This window comes from Antechinus flavipes, chromosome 1 (assembly GCF_016432865.1).
Source record: "Antechinus flavipes isolate AdamAnt ecotype Samford, QLD, Australia chromosome 1, AdamAnt_v2, whole genome shotgun sequence".
Classification (NCBI taxonomy): domain Eukaryota; kingdom Metazoa; phylum Chordata; class Mammalia; order Dasyuromorphia; family Dasyuridae; genus Antechinus; species Antechinus flavipes.
Genome location: NC_067398.1, coordinates 211,428,253 through 211,450,269, shown reverse-complemented (window position 1 = coordinate 211,450,269; position 22,017 = coordinate 211,428,253). Strand labels below are relative to the sequence as shown.

At 35.0% G+C, this 22,017-nt stretch overlaps 1 protein-coding gene across 2 annotated transcripts; it reads left to right on the top strand.

Moving 5' to 3' along the window:
• The first annotated feature begins 9,799 nt into the window (after positions 1-9,799).
• Positions 9,800-18,599, top strand: LOC127553316 (perilipin-3-like). 2 transcript variants are annotated; one of them, XM_051984037.1, is made up of 7 exons: positions 9,800-9,835; positions 11,365-11,473; positions 12,152-12,213; positions 13,231-13,453; positions 13,930-14,129; positions 15,284-15,409; positions 18,109-18,599. In XM_051984037.1, the coding sequence occupies exons 2-7, from the start codon at positions 11,428-11,430 to the stop codon at positions 18,379-18,381; spliced, it is 930 nt and encodes a 309-aa protein (XP_051839997.1). In that variant the 5' UTR covers positions 9,800-9,835; positions 11,365-11,427; the 3' UTR covers positions 18,382-18,599. The 2 variants fall into 2 exon arrangements, with proteins under 2 accessions (XP_051839997.1, XP_051839938.1); XM_051983978.1 differs by having other exon boundaries at positions 12,152-12,234.
• The last annotated feature ends 3,418 nt before the right edge of the window (positions 18,600-22,017 follow it).

Genomic DNA, 22,017 nt, shown 5'->3' with positions numbered 1-22,017 from the left:
AAAAAAAGAGTTGGTTTATTATACATTCAAAGTCAATGGGAAACATGATTACATTGGTTACTCTTATAGCTGCATAAGACTCACTAATAGAGAAAATAATTACTTAATATTGTAACTGTGTGAGGGGTAGAGTTAGCAAGAGTTTGAAAAGTAAAAATCATAATTCTGGTTTTCAATTTCAAGAGAAGATGTGTTTCTATTTTTTATTCAGAAAATAGTTGCCATCTATATCGAGCTTCATCTTCTCCCTATTTGAAATCTCTTGCCAGCATCTTCCATCTTTTTCTTCCTTTCCTCCCAACTCTAATAAAAAATTTTGTTTTCATTAAGGCCTGCCTCTCTACTTGGCTCCATGATTGCTTATGCCTATCAGGAGTTTCTCCTTCAATCATCCTCCCTCTAACCTTTAATATCTATCTTCTGGCTTCTATCCCCACTACCTCTAAACATTTCCAATTTCCTCCCATCCCTTAAGAATTTACATTTGACTCTTCAGTCACAAACTATCAGCCTATGTTTTATTTCAGCAGACTCACAGTCTGCTGGGGTCAACATGGATCTTGTTTTGGCCTCAATCTCTCCCTCTCAAATAAAATATTAAAAACTCTCTAATTATATCAAATTGAGAAGTTTTTGTACAAACAAAACTAATGCAGACAAATTAGAAGGGAAGCAATAAAATGGGAAAACATTTTTACAGTCAAAGGTTCTGATAAAGGCCTCATTTCCAAAATATATAGAGAACTGACTCTAATTTATAAGAAATCAAGCTATTCTCCAATTGATAAATAGTCAAAGGATATGAACAGACAATTCTCGGACAAAGAAATTGAAACTATTTCTAGCCATACGAAAAGATGCTCCAAGTCATTATCAATCAGAGAAATGCAAATTAAGACAACTCTGAGATACCACTATATACCTGTCAGGTTGGCTAGAATGACAGGGAAAGACAATGCGGAATGTTGGAGGGAATGTGGGAAAACAGGGACACTGATACATTGTTGGTGGAATTGTGGACACATCCAGCCATTCTGGAGAGCAATTTGGAACTATGCTCAAAAAGTTATCCAACTGTGATCCCTTTGATCCAGCAGTGTTTCCACTGGACTTATACCCCAAAGAGATACTAAAGAAGGGAAAGGGACCTGTATGTGCCAAAATGTTTGTGGCAGCCCTGTTTGTAATGGCCAGAAGCTGGAAACTGAGTGGATGCCCATCAATTGGAGAATGGCTGGGTAAATTGTGGTATATGAATGTTATGGAATATTATTGTTCTGTAAGAAATGACCAGCAGGATGATTTCAGAAAGGCCTGGAGAGACTTACATGAACTGATGCTGAGTGAAACAAGCAGGACTAGGAGATCATTATACACTTCAACAACAATACTATATGATGATCAATTCTGATGGACGTGGCCATCTTCAGCAGTGAGATGAACCAAATCAGTTCTAATGGAGCAGTAAAGAACTGAACCAGCTATACCCAGCGAAAGAACTCTGGGAGATGACTATGAACCATTACATAGAATTCCCAATCCCTCTATTTTTGTCTGCCTGCATTTTTGATTTCCTTCACAGGCTAATAATACACTATTTCAAAGTTTGATTCTTTTTGTACAGCAAAATAACTATTAGGACATGTATATTTATATTGTATTTAATTTATACTTTAACATATTTAACATGTATTGGTCAACCTGCCATGGGGGGAAAGAATAGGGGGAAGGAGGGGGAAAAGTGGAACAAAAGGTTTGGCAATTGTCAATGCTATAAAATTACCCATGCATATAACTTGTAAATAAAAAGCTATAATAAAAAAAAGAAATTAAAACATCTTAATATTATAAAAATGTTTTTACTTTACTTAATGGATCCCTAAAGGGTTTTGAAGACTCCAGATTACAATTTGAGAACGACTGTTCTAGAGTGATAACATATTTAAAAAGAAAAGACAGGCTGATCTGAATTATTCAGATCTTTAACTAGCATGGAGTGGTTAGGGTTTTGTTCCAAGGTGCCAAATTCAGAGGGCACTGACATTATTCCTAGTACTTCATAAGTATAGAATAAAAACTTAGCAGTTAGTCAAGATGCTGTCAGATGGTTCTTCCCCCCTTTCCTCATGATGGCATTGTAGAAGGATCCCAGGTGTCTATCTCTTATATTTTAGGAAATATTTTCTGAAAAATATTAATTAAATAAAAAACTGAAATCTGAAAATAACTAAATAAATACATTTCAAAATAAAAAAAAACTCTCTAATCTCTATCTTGCCTCAGTTACTCCAGCATTACACTGCTAGTTTTTTTTTTTCATTTCATTCCAGTATTAACCATAAAATCTTAAAGGTCTAGTAGTCTTAAATCCAACCCAGAACAACTCTCTCCCATACAATAAATAGCATACAAGTTCCTCAGAGGAAAAACTCCAAGACAAAATTAGTCATGAAGTTGAGAGGAGACACTTTCAAAGCAGAATAAAATATAATTAGGAAATATTTAGCAAGATAAATTAAAATGCAATAGAACATAGATTGTGTGGATATATGTATTTTTAAATCAATATATGACCTGAAAGGATATTTATGTTTGTTTTTGTGATACCTATTTCTGTTTGGCTTTGACATCATTACTGAAGACAAATGATGCTTGACAAAGGTAACAAAATAATCATCTGACTAGATGAGAACCAGACACGCAAGAAGGAAGAACATGAACAGTGGTAAAAGAAACAGAGACAGAATGTGACCCCAGCATTACAAAGCTGCATCAGAATGAAGAGGTTATGATCCCCAGGCTGAAGAACAACCCTAACTGAAGGGGTGTCGCCAATCTTCAATCTTCAATCTCTCAATCTCCAAGATTGAAGAAATGGACTTAAATGCACCAAAAGAGGGAAATTCCACACAAATCTCACGCAAAATTCCACACACAAAAAAAGATGATCAACTCGAAGTTGTAGGCAAGGCAAGTGAAAGGTTAAACAGCATTTGAGCTACAGTGTAAAATTAGGCATTCTAAGTACTATAAAGTGAGCAGAGGAAGAAGTTTTCAGTACTTTAAACATGTAGAAATATAATTCTTTCTCTGGAAAAGACAATCTAGTTGAAATGGACATGATAAAAAAAAATGGAAGCTTACAGAGGTCAGGGGCTCTACCTTTTGTATTTGTATACCTAGAACTTGGCAGAATTTTCAGCACATAGCACCAATTTAATGAATATCCCATCATTCAAACTTATGTCCAAAAATTTTTGGTAGAGTTTGGCCCATGAGGAGTCCCAAAGAATTATTTTGCTTTTTGGCTTTTCAACTCTACCCTCCTATAGAGATATAGCAGGTATACCTGAAAGTAATATGTAAAGTGTTTAGTCAACCTGTTAGATATGAGGGATTCAGCTTCATATACCATCTTTATTCTGCCTAATCAAGATTGCATTTTAATTCATTAAAAATACAAATATAGATTTTTTTTATTTGACCCAGATGAGTGGAGATCAGTATTTTTTCAAAATGCAATATTATAGGATCCTGCAGTATCCTGGAGTTCTATATGATTTACTTCAATTCAATAATAAACATTTAATAGATTCCAGACAATATGCTAGAAATGGAAATGGGAAAGCAAAGTTTTTATCCTTATGGTTCTGTGAGTACATCTCAGTGCTAACAATGTTATTTGGGTAATTAGAATGTGGGGGAGAAGGCAGGAAAATAGTCCTAATTCTATTTTGCTGCAAAATTTCCTTGGGTACCTTTTATTTTAAATATATACTATATCCTAAACTAACAGGTTCTATCAATGTATTCAAACAAAATAGTGCTCTATAGCTAAACTCATAAAATTCAGGAATAATTGATCTTGAAGGACTCCTCCAAATATGGAATTCTATGATTAAAGTTCTTCATTCTTGTTGAATAATCATAATTTTTACATGTGGTACTTTTCACAAGAACAAATAACTGTTAATACAGTTAGCCTGAATCCCTCTAGGGCAGCTAGGTGGCACAGTGAATACAGTGCTGGGCCTAGAATAAGGAAACCTCATCTTTCTGATTTCAAACACTTCAAACATCAGACACTTATTAGTTGGATGACCCCCAGCAAGTCACCTAATTAACTGTGTGCCTCAGTTTACTGATCTGTGAAGTGACCTAAAGAAGGAAATGGCAAACTTCTCTAGCAACTGTGCCAAGAAAATCCTAAAAGGGGATATGAAAGAGTCAGACTTTTTTTTTAAGTGGTTCTAAACACCTCAATGATAATAATAAAAAAAAAAATCCTTCTACAATTATAGTTCTACCAAATCTATCTTCCAACTCTGAACTTTTATATTTCCTGCCCCTCTTCCTAGAATGCACTCCTTTCTCATCTCAACATCTTCAAATCCCTGGTTTCATTTCAGACTCCGCTCAAACGCTGCTTTGCTTTTTCATGAAATCTTTCCTGGTTCTCTCCTACCCCAGAAACTAAGGTACCCCTTCCCAAAACGATCTAGTTCTCATTTTGCATACACTCATTTGTTTCAGCTGCATTAAAATAAATTCTCCCCTGGAAGAAGAGACTATTTCACTATTATCACCAGCTCTTAGAACAGGGCTTAATGAGTGGTCTGATTGATTCAGCATAGTGAAAACTCTGACAGGTTCTATATACTGGAAAGGATTTGAAGATGGTCCCAAAAATCAGCTAAGAACCCTTTCTACAGATAATCTATCTAACTATAGAGAGACACATCAGCACTCAATAGATTGACCACCTATACTGAATATTTTTTTTAGGCTATGGCAACCTATGAACCAAAGAAAAATAAGATATAAGGTCATTAGTCCTGAAAAATTCCTCCTGCTGCAATGTGATAGTGACAAAATTCTGAGAAAAAAAATAGAAAAAATTAAGTATCAGAGTTTTTTAGTATATCAACAAATAAAGCTCAGTATTTTTATATATCTTTGGCTACTACTATTTTGACTACTATAAATCTTTATAAAATGACCAAAAAGTAGACATGCAGCTAGAGGAACGATAATCTTGTTATAAATGAAACCAGAATAAAGACAGTAGTAAAATGTAAGGATGTACAAGTACTCTTTGGTGAGGCAAAGAAAGGATTGGCAAAGTAGATTTTATTGTACACCCCAAGGCAAGTAGAAACAATATTTCATGGTATATTTGATCATCAAATATTGATCAATATAAAAAAATTATCAATAATACATATCATTAATATGCATTATTAATAATCATACAATAAGTATTTACAGAAAGAAAACCATGAAAATAATGATGATTTACAAACTATTAGTGACTAAGGACAAAGAGTTAAAAAAAAAGTTTAAAAGTTCTATAAAGAACTTCATGAGACTCTCCATATTAAATCATATACTCTGCTATTTTGTGATTTCATTTCATAGGGGGAAAAAATGAAGATGGAGGAAGAGATAGAAAGATATATAGATGTAGGTATAGATATAAAGGTAGCTAGATATAGATATGAAAGCATGGTATGAGAAAACCCAAAGACATATAAATTATACAAGAACCTGATTCTTTGATACAATGAATACTATTTTTCATTTTTAAAAAATGATAGATACCACACATGGAAAGCATCAACTAATACAAAAAATGAAATAGATTTTAACGGAGAAGAAAAGACTTCTAATTGATGTAGTAATTATCCCTGTGTAAGTTGTGTGCAATTAGATCATCAGTTTATTGGATCTAAAATCAGAATGTGACTTAAAAAAAAATGAAGAATGATAATGTACATACATACATATATTTATGTATGGAAGAAAACTTTTTGAGCTATTTAAATAATCATTGACTTTAAAATATGGTAAACTGACCACAGAAATTACATGAACATTAATTATAGTAATTTTATCCAGAAGTTTAAAAATCTATGCAGATTAATGGCCACAAAGAAGAGACCAAAAGATCCCAGAAATTGCCTTAGCCAGCCATATGATGTATTTGTCACAGGGAGAAAAATGCTGTGAAAGGCAATTTCACAGCATTATAATTAGATTATAATATAAACTCACTTGTAAAGTCCTAGTAGGAGGATAATTAATAATTTTAGATTGGATCACTTAAAGCATAGAGCAGTAGTGGAGGGGAAAACCAGTTTAAAGAAAGCTTGCTAAACTATCCAACTGAGCAACATTCTCCCAAGAACACTTAATGAGGAAAATTGAAGGAAGACTTTAAGGTAAAAATGAAAAATAATTGCAAAAATCACGATGAGAAAAGTGTAATCACCACACTTGAATCATACCACTACAATCCTACATGTGCTTAGAGAAGAGGTAGATATATTACTATAGGGAACAAAAATAGAAAAAGCAAGTAGACAAAATTATTTAAAGGTGAACTGTGCTGGCGATGACAATTATGAAAGCATTAACTGAAGATGGGGAACTAACAAACTTGTATAAAAAAAGTATTTCACCTTTTTATGGAAAAAAGGCAACCAACACATCAATAATTACAGACCCTTAAGCCAATTCTCCCAACTATACAAAATCTTTATCAGTCGTTTATATACAAATCAAGGACATCCTCAATGAAGGGATTGATAGGAAACAAGGAGGCTTTCACAAATGATATTCAACAATGGATCATAACTGCCAGTGCTGATAATACTAACATTATTGACTATGAAAAAAGTATTTGGTTTAACAGAAGAAAACATGTTACAGGCTTCCATCTATATGTCAAAATTATTCAAAATCTCTCAAAAAATATATATTCTAAAACCTATTTACAGGAAGATAGGTAGCACAGTGGATGATAAAGCACCAGCCTTGGAATCATTAGGACCTGAATTCAAATCCAACCTCAAATACTTACTAGATTTGTGATCCTGGGCAAGTCACAATCTCAATTGCCTCAAAAATAAATTAAATAATAAGGAAAAATTCTGAACACTTCGTCTCTTAACACTTCTCTCATGATAAACATCAGGCAAGGTATAAACTAGGGAAATGTATGCTCAGCAAGGATGTTCTCCCTTGTGATAGAACATATAGTCCTGTGGATGGTGATCTCCTCCAGATGGGATTTTTTGGGGTTGACATTGTGCTAATGACATCAAACCCCTGAACATTGAAGAACCTCCTGGAAGAGATCTGTGTTCACTCAAAAGAGTTTGGCAGATCAAATGTTAATGTTTCAATGTTGATCACTCAAATCAACCCAATCACCCAGATTTATGGACATCTTAGAGAACTTGCCCATCATATGTATATCGAAGACAGACAGTGCTAGACAATGTGCTGGGTTCAGAGTTGTACCTCAGGGAAGGAAAGGCTTTTGGGAACCTGCAATGCTCTTTTACTGACCCAATGCTTCCCATGAAAGCAAAGTCCCTTCTCTTTTTTAATACCAACATCCTACTGGTATTGCTAGACATTAAGACATGGACCACTGCTATCTCCAAATAATTCAAAATAAATTTTACAGATGACAACCAAAAAGTTCATAGTAGATATATAAAAACTATCATATACCCAATGACAAATTCCCAAAAAGAATAGGAATAAAGGGAATTATATGATACAAATTAGTATGGATTTATCACAGGGTAAAAGAAAAGGAGATAAATAGGTGGGTAGTCAGAAAAATCTATTGGTTAATATGATCTTGAAATGTCAGGAAAAAGTGAAAAAAAGCATCTGTGATGAACTTAGGGGAGGAGAGGAGATGGACCGAAATGATATAAGATAGATAGGCCCATATATGTTGTAATCAAAACTGTTTGAGAAGACTTTGTAATAGGTCCATTTCAGTATCTGAGTAGTTGAAGTCAATCTGCCATACAGTTCATGAGTCCCTAGTTTTCAAATATCTTGGTACCTGTCAATATGACTCTCTCAGAAGGATCATTTCTCAATTAGCTTCCCTAAGGCCACAAAGAGAATACGAATTTTAGCTGATTGCCTGGCTAGGCTTTTTGATACCATCACACAAATGCCTTCTTCTCAGGTGAGGCAATCAGGGAAAGTCTTGTATTTTAAAGTAAATATACTCTGTTGTGTACATTTATGCATAATTATAGACACACATTTATGTGTATGTAAATTTACATGTGTTAAATACATGCATATATACAAATTTGTGTATATATTTAAATATTTACATATATCTACATATATTGCCATTTAGCAAGATTAAAAATTATACATACATAACACATGTATTATAATTTTTAATCTTGCTAAATGCTTTTTGGAGAGAGGATATTTTCCTTTCCACTATGTCCAGCTCCATGCAAATCAAGTAATTATTGCCACTAGATAAAACTGCATAATGGACATATCAAACTGATTATTCTACATGGACGTCAATATACCCTAAAATAGAACTCATTATCTTTTCCCTAGCGTTTCACACTTCTGAACTTTCTCATTTCTACTGAGGATACCATCATCTTTATGTGGATAGCATTGCGCCTCTCCTCTCCAGTCACACTGTCACAACTCTAGTTCAGATCTTCAATACTTCTCATCTGTACAATTACAGTAGCATCCTAATTAGGTTCATAGCTTCCAGTATCTCTTCTTTACAATTCTCCACATAACTGAAATACTAAAATTATTTTCCTAAAGCAAACATTTAACCATGTCACTTCCCAACTCAATAAATTCTAGTGGCTGCTTCCTATGACCTATAGGAACAAATAGAAACCTCTTTGTCTAGCATTTAAAACCTACCTTTCCAGACTTATTTACCCTACTCCCTTCACACATTCAGCATTTCAGATTGACTGTCCTCCTTATAGTTCCTCACCCACAGCACAATATGCCGCTCTGCCTTTTCACTGACTATCCCTCTAGCCTAGAATAAACTTAACTCCTTACTTTTACCTGTTAAAATCCCTAGCGATGCTCAATTCCAGCACTGTCCTAAACAATAGTTTACTTGCTGCTGGGAAGAAAATTAAGAAATCTCTCTCTCCACCCTGCCCCACATTCCCTTATACTTATTCTACATGGATTTATTTATATAAATATCGGCAGCATGCTAATTTCTACAATTGAACACACACTCACCAGCCTAGTTTCCTTTATTCTTTTTCATTTCAATTACTTTTCTACCATCATTTACTCAAAGATATTATTGTAGCATCAATTTTTACACTACCACATGAATAACAGGACGAATTATTTTAGTAAACAGTGTAGATAGAGGAAACCATTAATCTGAAGAGTTTCCTAAGAGCAGATGGACCACCTGACTGACCAGATCCTTACAGGGAAGAAAAGAAGTAAAATAGGATTGTTAATCCTAACGAAATCCGTCTTGACCTTAGTTCTCCTCCTCTTCCCTATCCCCATTGTCTTGTGCCTAATAAACAAGTGATAAGTGGATAAACTTGTACTTTATAATCTCTCTGTTTACGTACACTTAAAGTGAAATAGTCCTATCATTCAGAGTCCTGTTTTTAAGAAAATCTTTTAAATTTCCAATTTATTTATACAATAATAAAATAATTCAGCTAGGCCTATGAAGGAGTGGAAGATAAATCAGTGTTAGTTTTAAAAACTACAAACTGAAAAGTCAGAAAAGATATGAAGCTCTATCAGTAAGAATTACAGGTGTGAGAATTAATGTAAAACCTTCCAAATCACTGACTATTTCCTAAATCAGTCACCTACCTCAATAGCCATTATTGACCACAGGACTTGAGATTCATTTGGTGATTGCTTATTGACTTCATCTGCCAATGATAAAGGTTCAACGCCTACTCACTACTAAAGTGTATAAAAATAATAAGAATGCTAAAGTAGCTTTTATGGCTGTGTCTTCAAAAGTCGTTCCTAGGTAAGTAGGAAGAAGGAGAGATGCTGTGCTGAGGGAGGATTTGGGGTTCAATACTGCGAGTCTTGGTGCAGGTAGTTGCAGAGACCTTCTAATTCTGTCAGTCTATATCAGAAATTAAGACCTAGAGATTGCTACTAAACTGTGTACTTTGATCCCATTTCTTCCTCTCCAAACCCTCTGCCCCAATTAGATGTGGTAGAGGAAAGGGTTGATAATGATAATGACAAGTAAATAGCTCTCAGGGGTTTGCAAATAGCTTACATGATGTTTGATGTTTGATCCTTACAACTACCCGATGAGCTTGACTTTACAGATGGGGAAATAGAGGTTAAGAGATGACAAATTTTTTCCTTGGAGAAAATAAATTCTTCAATTTGCCTTTTTTAAACTATGAAATCCAAGCATCTTAAGACTCTATCAGAAATAATCTCAGCTAACAAAATTCTGATGTGACTTCCAGAGGCCATGTCTTTTAACTGAATTTGCTTACAAGACAGGAAAGTTGGATGAAAATCGGCAGTTCTGAATCAGTCATTCAATTTCCTTCATGTATTTCAAGAAGGAAAGTAAGATCTGATTTGTAAATGGTCTATAGTAATACTAATACCTTTCAAAATGAACTAAAATTTTAACATGCTGGTGATGTCTAAGTGAAGAGAAAATATAGGACTCTAGTTTCTAGTATGTGGTAGATTCAGGCCTTTTCCCTTTCAAGCTTGGTTAATGATTGTTAGTCAGGGGGTTATGTTTTTTGAGAAATGAAGTCCATTGTATATGGGCACAGCAATTGGTTTATATCCTTCTGGGTTATTGGCAAGCTTCTTTCCCACCTTCCTGTTTTTGACTGACACACAAAAATTTGGATTATTTGTTCAAACTTTTGGATAGCTTGAATAATTTGCTTGTTCACATGTGTTAATTTCACTTGGTCACCCAGCAATCCTGTGTACTACATAACACATCCATTTTATAGGAGGGAAAAACAATTTTGTTGATTAGTCATTTTCCAGTCATGTCCAATTCTTTGATCTCATTTGGGGTGTTTCTTGGCTGAGATACTGGAATGGTTTGCCATTTCCTTCTCCAGTTTTTTTTTTTTCTTTTTTTAAAACAGATAAAAAAACTGAAGGCAACAGAGTAAAGTGACTTTCCCAGAGTCACACAGCTAATAAGTAACTGGAGCTAGATTTATACTGGGACCTTCCTGACTGGGTCTGGAATTCTATCCACTGCACCCTCTAAAAACAAAGTTCCTAAAAAAAAAATCCTAAAAAAAAATCCCAACTTTACAACTGGGACAGAATTAGTGTTCTATTATACTGCAGCATAGCCACATGTGTTCTTTGGCCAAGATGGAATTCTCCAGAATAATTCCATCCAATATAAAGTATTTTTAAGAAACATGTAATTAATAATACTTTCCTCTTAGACTGGAAGGAGAAGGGAAAAATGCTGAGGTACAATTTTAGCCATATACTACTGGCACAATAGAGCCTCATATGAATCTAACATCTAATCCTTGGGAAAAGATACTTGATCTTTCAGGAACCAGAACAAGACCATCCAAGATAGAAGATACTGTCTGTGATGTGATGCTAGATGATGCAAAACTGCTCATGACTGAGATGGATTCTAAAAGTAAGTGAAACTTTCTTTGAATGAAAGAAGACCTGATGAATTTAATAAAGATTCTTGAATGAGGAGATCATTCTGGTTCCTGGGACACTTTTAAATCATCCAAGTATAAAATAGTACTGCCTGTCTAACGGGTTTAAAACTTGAATTTGGACTTGATAATTCCAGAGATCATCTCACCTAACCTCTCCATTTTACACATGAATTATTTGTGCTCAGAAAAGGAAGGTGTTTCTCTAAGGTCACAGACGGGAAATAGGAAAGGTGTATATGAGCCCCATTCCTTTGACTCCAAATGCAATGCCCTTTTTATAATAGCATCTACCTTAGAATACATATTTGTATGTGTATCAATCAGTAGAAATTAAAAACAGATGCTTTAAAATAGCATTGAGTTGAGATTCTAAATATCAATTATCGTAAATCATCTATAGAGATTACAATTATTAAATATATTAATGGTAAAGAATTTAGAATAATCAACCTTTAAATTCAATGTGGTAGTTTCTTTCATAATAGAGACTTCCTTTGAAATTATTATCTTTTTTAAAAGGCAGAAGGAAAAATTACAGGTGGTTTAATCCTTGTCCCAAAGACTTGTCACTATTAGTACTAGCTTACTTTATTGGAGGCTATGCCCACCAACACTTTCTGATTTTTAACTAAATGCCTTAATTTCAGGTTCAAGTGAGTCTATCGAAGAAGAGAGAATGAGCAGACCAGAGGTACCAGTACCAGAGGAGGTAATTTCTACTAAGATTCAGGTAATTCTTTTTCTCCTTTGAAAAGTCTAATGCTGGGTCTAATTTCTGAAAATGTTTTAATTTATAGCATCCTATTATTTTGGCACTGAGTTGATTAAAACAGGAAATTAGAAAACTTAGGTGTGTTGAACACAGTCCATAGTGACCTCTTACAGGCTTTCCAGTAAATATAGCCTGCCCTTCTAAACATTTAAACTGTTTTCTTGTGAATTCAAGAGATTATATTTATAGAAAACCCTGGTAGACTTAAGAAGGGATACATATGTATATACATCTATATACATACACATATATATGTATATACACACACTTTGAAAGGAAACGAACAAATATATTGGTGTTTATACTAATTGAAGGGAGAAAATTGAAGAAGGCAGAATATAGAGCCTGTGGAAAAAAATATGTAAAAAAGAATGAATATATATTAGAACTGATAAAAAGAATAAATTTGAACCAGATATAAAACCTAGGGAGTGAATTACTATCAACACATGAAACATTTGACTGATTACAAGGAAAATATAAATATAAATACCAAGTAGTGTTAAGATATGAAATTACTGGAAGAATCTTGAGAGCTAAAGATTTATAAAAGTAAACTAGATCCTTTTCCTATCTAATTTGTTTAATTGAAGTCCCCCCCCCCCAAAAAAAAAAAAAATCAAGTGCCTATTATTTAGAAGAATGAATACTAGAAATAAAGATGGCAACATTTCCTGATACCTATTCAGGTAGGTAGTCTCAACATTTTTCACTTCCTGAGAATTCTAGGAAGACATTTCTAACCTTTAGCATGGTTGGATTTCCCCAATTAGCAATGGTCACCAATATTAAGAAAGTTGAGATCATAGAACATTAGTAGTAGATTCCAAAAACTATTTGAAATATAGTACAAACAAGTGTATATATATAGGGATAGGAAAAGAGCTAAAAAGCAGGATATGGTACCAAAGCATGTTAACAGCCTAGGAAAATCATAATTTTTTTTCTTTCTAGAAACCACAAGAGATACATGACAAGGCTCAACAATCAAGAGAAACTGATTCATTAATGAATAGTAGAGGTGCCTCCAGCGAGGAGGATGCCACAAACACTTGTGTTACCCTGAAAATTATGTCTGAAGATGAGAAAATCCTCTCTGAAATCCAAGAGGAGAAACAAAACCTGGAACAATTAAAAGTATCTATGGACAAATACTTCCCAACTTCACTAGATGTGGGTCAGTGACTCTCAGATTAGATACAATTCCTTTATTCTCTTTTATTCACTCCTATACTTGAGTGTAAAATAGTCTTGCTAATTCATATTTAGACTGCTTCCTGATATAGGCTGACTTAGTTGTCTAATTTTCTTTAAATGTTGCTCTAAAATATTACTAAACACTGGCACATTTAAGATTATCTTTAAGAGTACAATAGACATATAAATGTTACATATTTAGCTCTAAAACTGCTCCTGTAGATTCAGGTACCTGATGTCTTGGTTAAAGAAAATTGGATGTTCTTAGTCATGTAGCATACTTGTGACTTCTTCACAACAGAAAGAAAGAAAATGTATAGAATGTAAAGCTCTTTGAAGGGAGGGATGTCTTACACCTCCAGCCCTCAATACATAGCCGATGCTTAGGAAATGATTAATAATTTAAATATGCTATTCTAATAGAATTATTAATGCTCTTTAAAAAATTCAATATAGATGATATCCAAGAACCTTCAAAGGAAGACAAAGATGATTTTAGAGAAGACTCTGGAAAAGACAAAGATTATTTCATACCACTAGGTTCTCTGCCAAGCAGCCTCCAGCCACAGGCATACGAGAGTGCTATGGAAGTTATCAGAAATGCCAAAGACAACATCAGAAAACTCTTGTACCAGCTTTCTAAAGCAATTGAATTGGTAGGATTTTTTATGAACTAAGTTACTTCTAAAGCCAACCAGTTCCTTCCTAACAGTGTTTGCAAACGCTGCTCCTGAAGAGATCTTGGAGACCACCTATCATAAGTGAGAGAGCCATTCATTTGACAAGCATTCCCTCAACTGCTATTTAATTACCTAGTAAAAAACCCATTCGTTATTTCTAGAGGCAGCTCAATGTCAGAGCACTTTGATTATTGATAATTTGCCTTCCCCCTGCCCCCAACTCACCACAAAGTTCCCTTATGAATAACCTAAATCTGCCCCTGGCTGTAGTTAGTACTTTTCTTCTGAGCCTGATAGGAACAATGAGGAAGGAAAAAAAAAAATCTAACCTCTTGTCACTTTAACTCTTTAAAGTATTAAAGATGGCTATGACCCTGCCGAAGTCTTTCCTACTCTAAATATTGTTCATCTGACGTGATCTTAATGCCTCTCAACATTCTGAATAATATAAAAGAACAATGGTCTTCAAACATAAGGCCCAGAACTGATCATATTAGAAACATTTAGTTCTGGTCAGAGCTTATGCTCTGTGTCAGGGATATTACCTTTCCTTGCTACCTGAGGTTGTATAAGCTTTCATACAAGCTTTGACTGCTATTGACTTTCTCTGTGAAGCCCCATTACCAGGTTTTTACTTTGGTAGAAATAGCTATATTTATTATATAAATTAAATATAATAATAATGTAATAATAATTATAATAATATAATTATGATGATAATAATCTCAACTCAATTCTATTTTAAAGCATTCTAAAGTATTATTGTAAATTATCTATAGATTACAATTATTAAATATTAATTATTATAATATTGTATATGATTTATTATATAATAATATAATTATTATAAATATATTTGTATGTATAAAGATAGCGCTGGGATGGTTGTATGTGTGTGGGATGAAAGAAATTAAAGTGATAAATTATCTAGAAGCTTTTTTTTTTTTTTTTTTTTTAAATTGTGCTAGCCTTGCCATTATCTCTTTATGGCATTAGGCGGCTCTCCAACTACAAGAAAGGAATTATACTTTTCTGATTCCTTGATATATAGTTGGCAAATTTTAATCTGAAGAACAGCATTAAGGCAGACCTATGTCTTGAAGCTTTCTATAAATGCTTTGTTCCATCAGACCTACCAAAGCAAGCAAGATTCTGAAGATCAGAAGAATTATCACAAGGCACTATTTGAGTTGTGGATTAAATGGAGTAAGAGCCAGTTTGAAGATACAGATGATGATGATGATGATAATATACAGGTACTAGTATTACAGGCACATGGAACATTAATGTCAAACTGATGAGTTTGAGTAGTGGAAGGATAATTTTCTGACCATTTGTTTAGTTTTGTTCCCACCTATTATGTCCAATAATCTCAAAATTCAAGAAGACTTTACTAGGTAAATTCTGAGGAATGGACAGAATTTACAATTGAGGGATTAGGAAAGGTCTACTTTGGGGGAACATAAGTAATTTCCAGGCATGTAAGTATCCTACTTTGAAGGTAGGAATCCCAAGTTTGAAGGAATAGCAAGTAGATTGGCTAGAACAGAACATGTAAAGGGGAAGAAGGGAAGTGGCAATATGTGTGTTGGGGGGAGGGGACCTAGAAAAATAAATAGAAAATACAACAGGAAACCATGGAAAGTGTCAGATCTTTACTTGAGAAATCTGCTGCTTTAAGAAGATTTCTTTGATTGCCTTGTGAAAACTAATCATAGAAAAAAATAGATGAAAGGCCAGGAATTTAAATGAGCAGTAAGGCAACAAGGTCTGAACAAGAGTTGAAGCCATATGAATAGAAAAAAGGGAACCAAGTATAGAATCCATAAGACTCAAGTGGTTATGGAGGTGAAGGGGAGAATGAGGCACTAGAGATGACAAAGCTGAAAACTAAGGTTAACTAGAAGAATTAGCATTAGCCACCATGAGAATAGAGATGAATTAGTAGACAATATAGTATATGGCTAACATAATAAACATGTAAAAAGTACTTATCTTCAGGAAGAATTGGATTATAGTGCCTTTTAAAATGCGTCTCTATAAAACAAGTCTAAGGAACCTATATAGATCAATGGTCTTACTCTCTTAACTAGAACCGATTGTGTCCAAGTTGTGGGACATGAAGAAAAGAAAATGGCACATGCTCTTAGAGTTCAGGGTAAATTAATAATACTGAGACATCAACAGGCCAGCTATTTTGTAAGTTGACTGACAGTGGAAGAAGCATCAAAACTAGCTTTCAAAATGTGCCTCTGAAGGAAAATTTGGCTTGTCTTTTTTTTGGGGGGGGGTGGGTGGGTAGGGGGGCAGCGGCACAAGAGAATTAGGAAAAACATAGAGTTGAATAAGAAAGTATTCTAGGGATAAGACTATCAAGGCTCTTAGAAAAAATGTCATGTTTTTTTTTCTTCCTTTTTTATCCTGTTCTAAAGTGTGAAAAGCTATATCTAAGACCACTTCTTAAAATGCAGAGAAAATAAGTACAAAATCAATCTTATTCTGATATATATATTAATGATAATGGTCCTAAGAATCGTAAACTTAAAAGCCAAAGTATTTGAAGGAAATAGATTGGAAGGATATTGCAGCAAGTGGTCTTGTGAAGGGGGACGATTTAGCTGGGGGTCCATAGATGACAAGCCACAACTAACTAGCTTGCTGAGTTGCAGTAGTCATAACAAAGCAAAAAAGTGTCTCAGTTCTTGATTCTGTATTGAGTATTTGTGAGCAGGAGCCATTTGCCTTGGAGAAGCCTCAAGGTATGTAGCTTCAGGAGAGATTTCCATAAATACCAGAATATGGTGAAACAAAAAACCTAGAGACAAAAGATCACAAATGTAGAGCTGAAAGGAGTCTTGGAGGCATCCCTTCCATCTAGAAAAGGAAATAAGGGTCTTAAGAAGTTGTAACTTTGCAAGCCAGGATTCAAACTTGGGTCTCCTAAATTCTTACTACAAAAAAGGCCCGCAGGAAGATTTAGGGCTGAGTTTATTATCATCTGAAGAGTTATCTCGGATATGAGGCATCTTTGCTGATCTTCCACAAGCAAAGATTCCCCAAGCCCAGGTGGGTTATGAGAAGACAGGAAAAAAATGCCCCAAGAGAAGAATCTGACCTCCACAGAACCCTCAGAGCCCAAAGCCAAGGAGGAAGATGGCAAATAGCTGGCACTAGGAGCAGGTAGAAGTAGGATGTCACACCTGGGACCCAGCACTCATCACCTCATACTAGTTCTAGCTATAGATCAGAACAGTACATTAAGCCTCAGAGGGACATCTAAGTGGTACAGTGGGTCAGCACAGGCCCTAGAGTCAAATTTGGCCTCAGAAGCTTACTAGTTGTGTGATCGAGCTAAATTGCCTCCAAAACAAATGACTTGGCTTTCTTGTAAAAGAAAGACTAGAATAAGAAAATCGGGAGAAGTATTGATATAGCCTAGCTGAGAAAGTACTTAAGCAGGATAATGGGGAAAATAGAGATCCTTTCAGTCAATAGACTTTGTAACTGATTTTTTTTTTCCTTTTGCTAAAACTTTTCCCCTTATCCAAAAATCATTCGTCAACCTGAGTGACAAGTTCTTACAGTTGACAAGATATTTAAAATTAATGTAATTTATTTTGCAACTGAGGATTAAGGTACAAAAAATCTTGTCCAAAGTACCATAAGGAGTAAGAGTAGGGATTTAAATGGAGTCTGCTTAATCCCAGGATTTTAAAATAATTGTATTAACTATTTTCAATTGCCTACTAGCTATCTTTATATATACAAATATATATATATATATGTCCATATATAGCTTTTAAATCTATATAAAAGTACCTAAAGAGGTAATAGGATAATGTGCTTAGCCTTTTCTTCTCTTGTCTCCCTCCCTCCCCACCTTGAATCTAAAATTTGTGCTAGAATAGATAGCAACTACATACATATTAAACTTTGTCCTCCCTTTATCTTGCAGCTCCTGGAAATCCGGACTCTAGGCATGTCCCGTAGCATTGCCCTGAAATTACAGTCAGCCTTCATGGACCTAATGCCTAAAGTCCAAGGTTTCCCAACCAGCCTACAAGATAAGATGGAACAGGCTTGTTATGATATGCAGCAACTTCATACCAGTTTTTCCTTAAGTAATAAGTTTGAAGATCTAGACAAACTTCATCTGACTCAGAGCCAACGGAAGCTTATCCAAGTCCAGGAAAGTTTAGAAGAATTGGTTTGCTTCTTAGAGAAATGATATTTCTTCTGATAGGAATGTAAGACCACTTTCTCCCTCTCAGTATCCCTTATCAAGTACTAACATTTCCTAAATAAAAAAAAAAAAAAATCTTGAATTGATAGGCACTCAGGCTGATGCTTGCCAGGAATCCATAAATAATCTTGTGCTAGCTTATAATTAATAAATATACTCTTATACTTTGGGGATTGTGCAAATAAAGTTGCATTGAAAAATCATTTTATTTAGCCTTTGTGGGTTATTTAAATGTAAAATCCTAGGGATAAAGTGCAGGGCCTGAAGTCCAGAAGAACCAAATTGGAATATAACCTCAGATCCTCAATACTTGTGTGACCCTGGTCAGGTCACTTAACCCCTATTTGCCTCAGTTTCCTAATCTATAAAATGGACATGACAGTTCCTACCTACCAGGATTAGGAGGAAGGAACAAATGAAAGAATAATTGTAAAATGCTTTACTTTGTGTCTGGCACAGATTCTCTCCCACAAACACTTACTGGGGACCTATTCAAGGTCATTTCAGGCTTGGAGTTCTTTACTATCATCACCACCACCCCTTTTAGAGGGGGGAGGAGCAGTAAGATGAAGAAAATCCCAAGGCCCTTGGTACAAAGTGACCTATTTATTTTGGAGATAATGAGATTAGTTCTTGAGAGTTTTAGTTTAGAGCAAGGGTATTAGTTCTATGTGGGCTTTCTCAGCTTAGTTGGAAAGCTTTAAACTACAGATTCTGAATAACTGCTAAAATGTTCTCAGCTCCTGGGCAATTGTCAAATTAAAGAATAAACTCCAGCCAGTTGAACTTCATGTAATCCATTATCTAAAATATTTTCCCTCCCCCACTAAGTCACATTAAAATTTCAATTAAGGAAAAAATTGAAATTTTTGCTAGGAAAAAAAATCTATTAAATAACCAGCAAAAAAAAAAAAAAAAAAAAAAATGAAATGGCAGAGACCTAAATGTGCTAGCCATCAGGAGGCAACAAAATGAGTGAATGTATTACTGTTCCAGAATTCTCACTATCCAAAACAGTGAGCAATACTTTGTGCTCTGGGACTTAAAGCTGCCTAGTCAGCTGTTCTTTTCCTTCTCCAATTCACCCATTTTCCCCGCCCCCATCTAAAATAAAATTAACTGAAAGAGAAAACTATCCAGATCCCAGACTACTTTTACCTTTTCTTCAGACCAGAAAATAAATCACTCCTAGGACCATTTATTTTTGCCATTTTGCAAATATAAGGAATCCTAGTGCATAAGGAATCTAAGTGAGTCTCAGCTATGTTCAGCTGAGAACATGAGAATGTGATCATCATTTTCTGGTAGGATGCCAGCAAGCACAAAGAAGAGATGGCCACTCTTCTGGTGCACTGATTGAGTCTGTATTACAGACTTGTGTTTCCTTGAGTAAAAAGTCCTAAAGGACTAAACAAATATTCTCCCTGGTGGGTATCTCATTGGAGCTTCTTGTACCTGGAAGGCTATTCTGAATCAGTATCAAATGAGAATACTTAGCATAGTGCCTTCTATGTTCTCAGCCTATTAAAAACCCCTTAGTGGAAAGGGACTCTGAGAATTCACCCAGGAAGTACTGTATAGCTCGCCTGGGAATGCCTCCCACTTGAGACTAGCTACAACCAAGGATTCTCCCAGCCAAGGAATTTAGATGTTGTCGCTTCCTTGGAGTGGTGATGATTGCATGTTGCACATTTGTTAGTGTCTTTATTTTTATGGAGGACACTTTGTTAATTGTGTTACTTTTATGCTATGGATTTTTTCTTCCCTTATGTCTTATTTAAATCAAGATTCTGAGCAGTAATAAACTTATACCTCCCCCTTTAAGAGGTTGAATGTTTGACATGTATGAGACTGCCTGTCATCTAGGGGAGAGGGTGGAGGGAAGGAAGGGAAAAATTGAAAAAGAAATGATTGCAAGGGTCAATGTTGAAAAATTACCCATGCATAAGTTCTGTCAATAAAAAGCTATAATAAAAATAAAAATAAAAAGATTGCCTGTTGAATAGGAATTCTGAACCTAGATTAATCTTACAGCAAGGTACCCAATAGCAGATGCAATATCATATAGGGAAGTGATCAATTAATCTGTTTTGAGAATCAGTTCTGGGATAGCAGGTCTGGTCACATGGTATAGTCTAAAGAACTAACTTGGTTTCTCCACCCCATTGCTTCCTACTGTTTCCAGGAGGTGAAGGCATCCCCTTCATAGCATAAGCCCTAAAAGTATGATACGTTATCCCTGCCTCTTTTTGTCCCAGCTCCACCAAATGAGCTTGGGGTCTCTTCTGTGTCCATCTGTTTCAAATACTAATGAAAAAGCCACACCAGACCTGAGCATGATGGCAGTCTTGGATCTAGGTGTGTGTCCCAAATTCTTTTGTTAACTCCATGGAGTTTGGAAAAAGGTCAGTGTGATCCAAGTTGAAATCAGTTTTTTTAACCTGTATTTGTTTTTGCTTTTGGGGTTGAAAAAGGTCCTTCAAGGTAAAGCGGTAGAGCTATTTGGCAAATTCTATAAAACATTTATTTTCTTGAATCTGCAAAATTGTTGGGTAATGTAACACTTGCCAACATAGCCCTTGATGCCTGAATCCAACTATGTTGCATTTTACATTCCACCCAGGGTTCTCCAGTACTCTTAATGAAACTGGTTATGTCTAAGCTTTCTGCAAATGGCTCAGCCCTCAGGGATAGTATTTCCCCAAGTATGTGTATTGGCAGGGGTAGTTCCCTTACACTTGATCACTATTAGATTAGCTTTTTACAAAGAATTTATTTCAAAGGAATAATTATAAACATACATACTTTCCAACATATGATAAAAATAATTCTTCCCTCTCTCACACACATCTCTGGAGAGAAAGGGATTAAGCTCACAACGCAATTCCTATAGAGCACAGACCCACTTTCAGGTTTAAAATCCATTTTGGTCTTGAGCATCCTGGCTCTTCATTGTTTCCCTGGCAGGCTGGCTAAATGCAACATCCCATCTGCAGTCGTTGTATCATAGTTTGAACTTCTGGTCAGTAAGTATTCACGCTGGAACCTGAAAGAGAAACAAAACAGAACAATAACAAACAAAATAACCAGATCTATTTGTTGGAGGCACAGTAAAATTGCAGGGGGAGAAAGTCTTCTACCTCATTTATCCACTCAAGTTGTGGATGAATTGTAGTCTGCAATCTCCGGATGCAATAGCAAAGGGCAGGCAGAAAGATCTCAAAACTATCCCTGTTTGGACAAAGTTCATTCTGTTTGTGTTAAAGGAGACCCTCTTATTCCTTCGTGTAAGGTGCCTCTATTGGGTGATGTAGTCATGTTTCCAAGTTCCATTATTGTAATAATTGTGATCTTCATCTGTTTATGTGAGATCGCATATGAAACTATAATATCAGCTGTTTAGAAATTTACCTTCTGATATTGGGGAAGCAAGTGAAAGGACATTGATCATGGAGAACTGCTTTTAATTTGGGACAAGGACTGTATTTTAAAAAAAAATTAGCAACCTTGCCAATTTGCCAGGGACAATAAAATTTTTTTATTAAAGCATATACATGGATAACTTTTCAACATTGATCCTTGCAAAACCTTGTGTTCCAAATTCCTCCCCTTACCCTTACC

Bases quoted from the DNA above. Each gene is read 5' to 3' on its own strand.
- LOC127553316 (XM_051983978.1), top strand. From the start codon at position 11,428: ATGCTAGATGATGCAAAACTGCTCATGACTGAGATGGATTCTAAAA. The intron at 14,130-15,283 runs GTAGGATTTTTT...TTGTTCCATCAG, and splicing joins TTTCTAAAGCAATTGAATTG to ACCTACCAAAGCAAGCAAGA. The intron at 15,410-18,108 runs GTACTAGTATTA...TTTATCTTGCAG, and splicing joins ATGATGATGATAATATACAG to CTCCTGGAAATCCGGACTCT.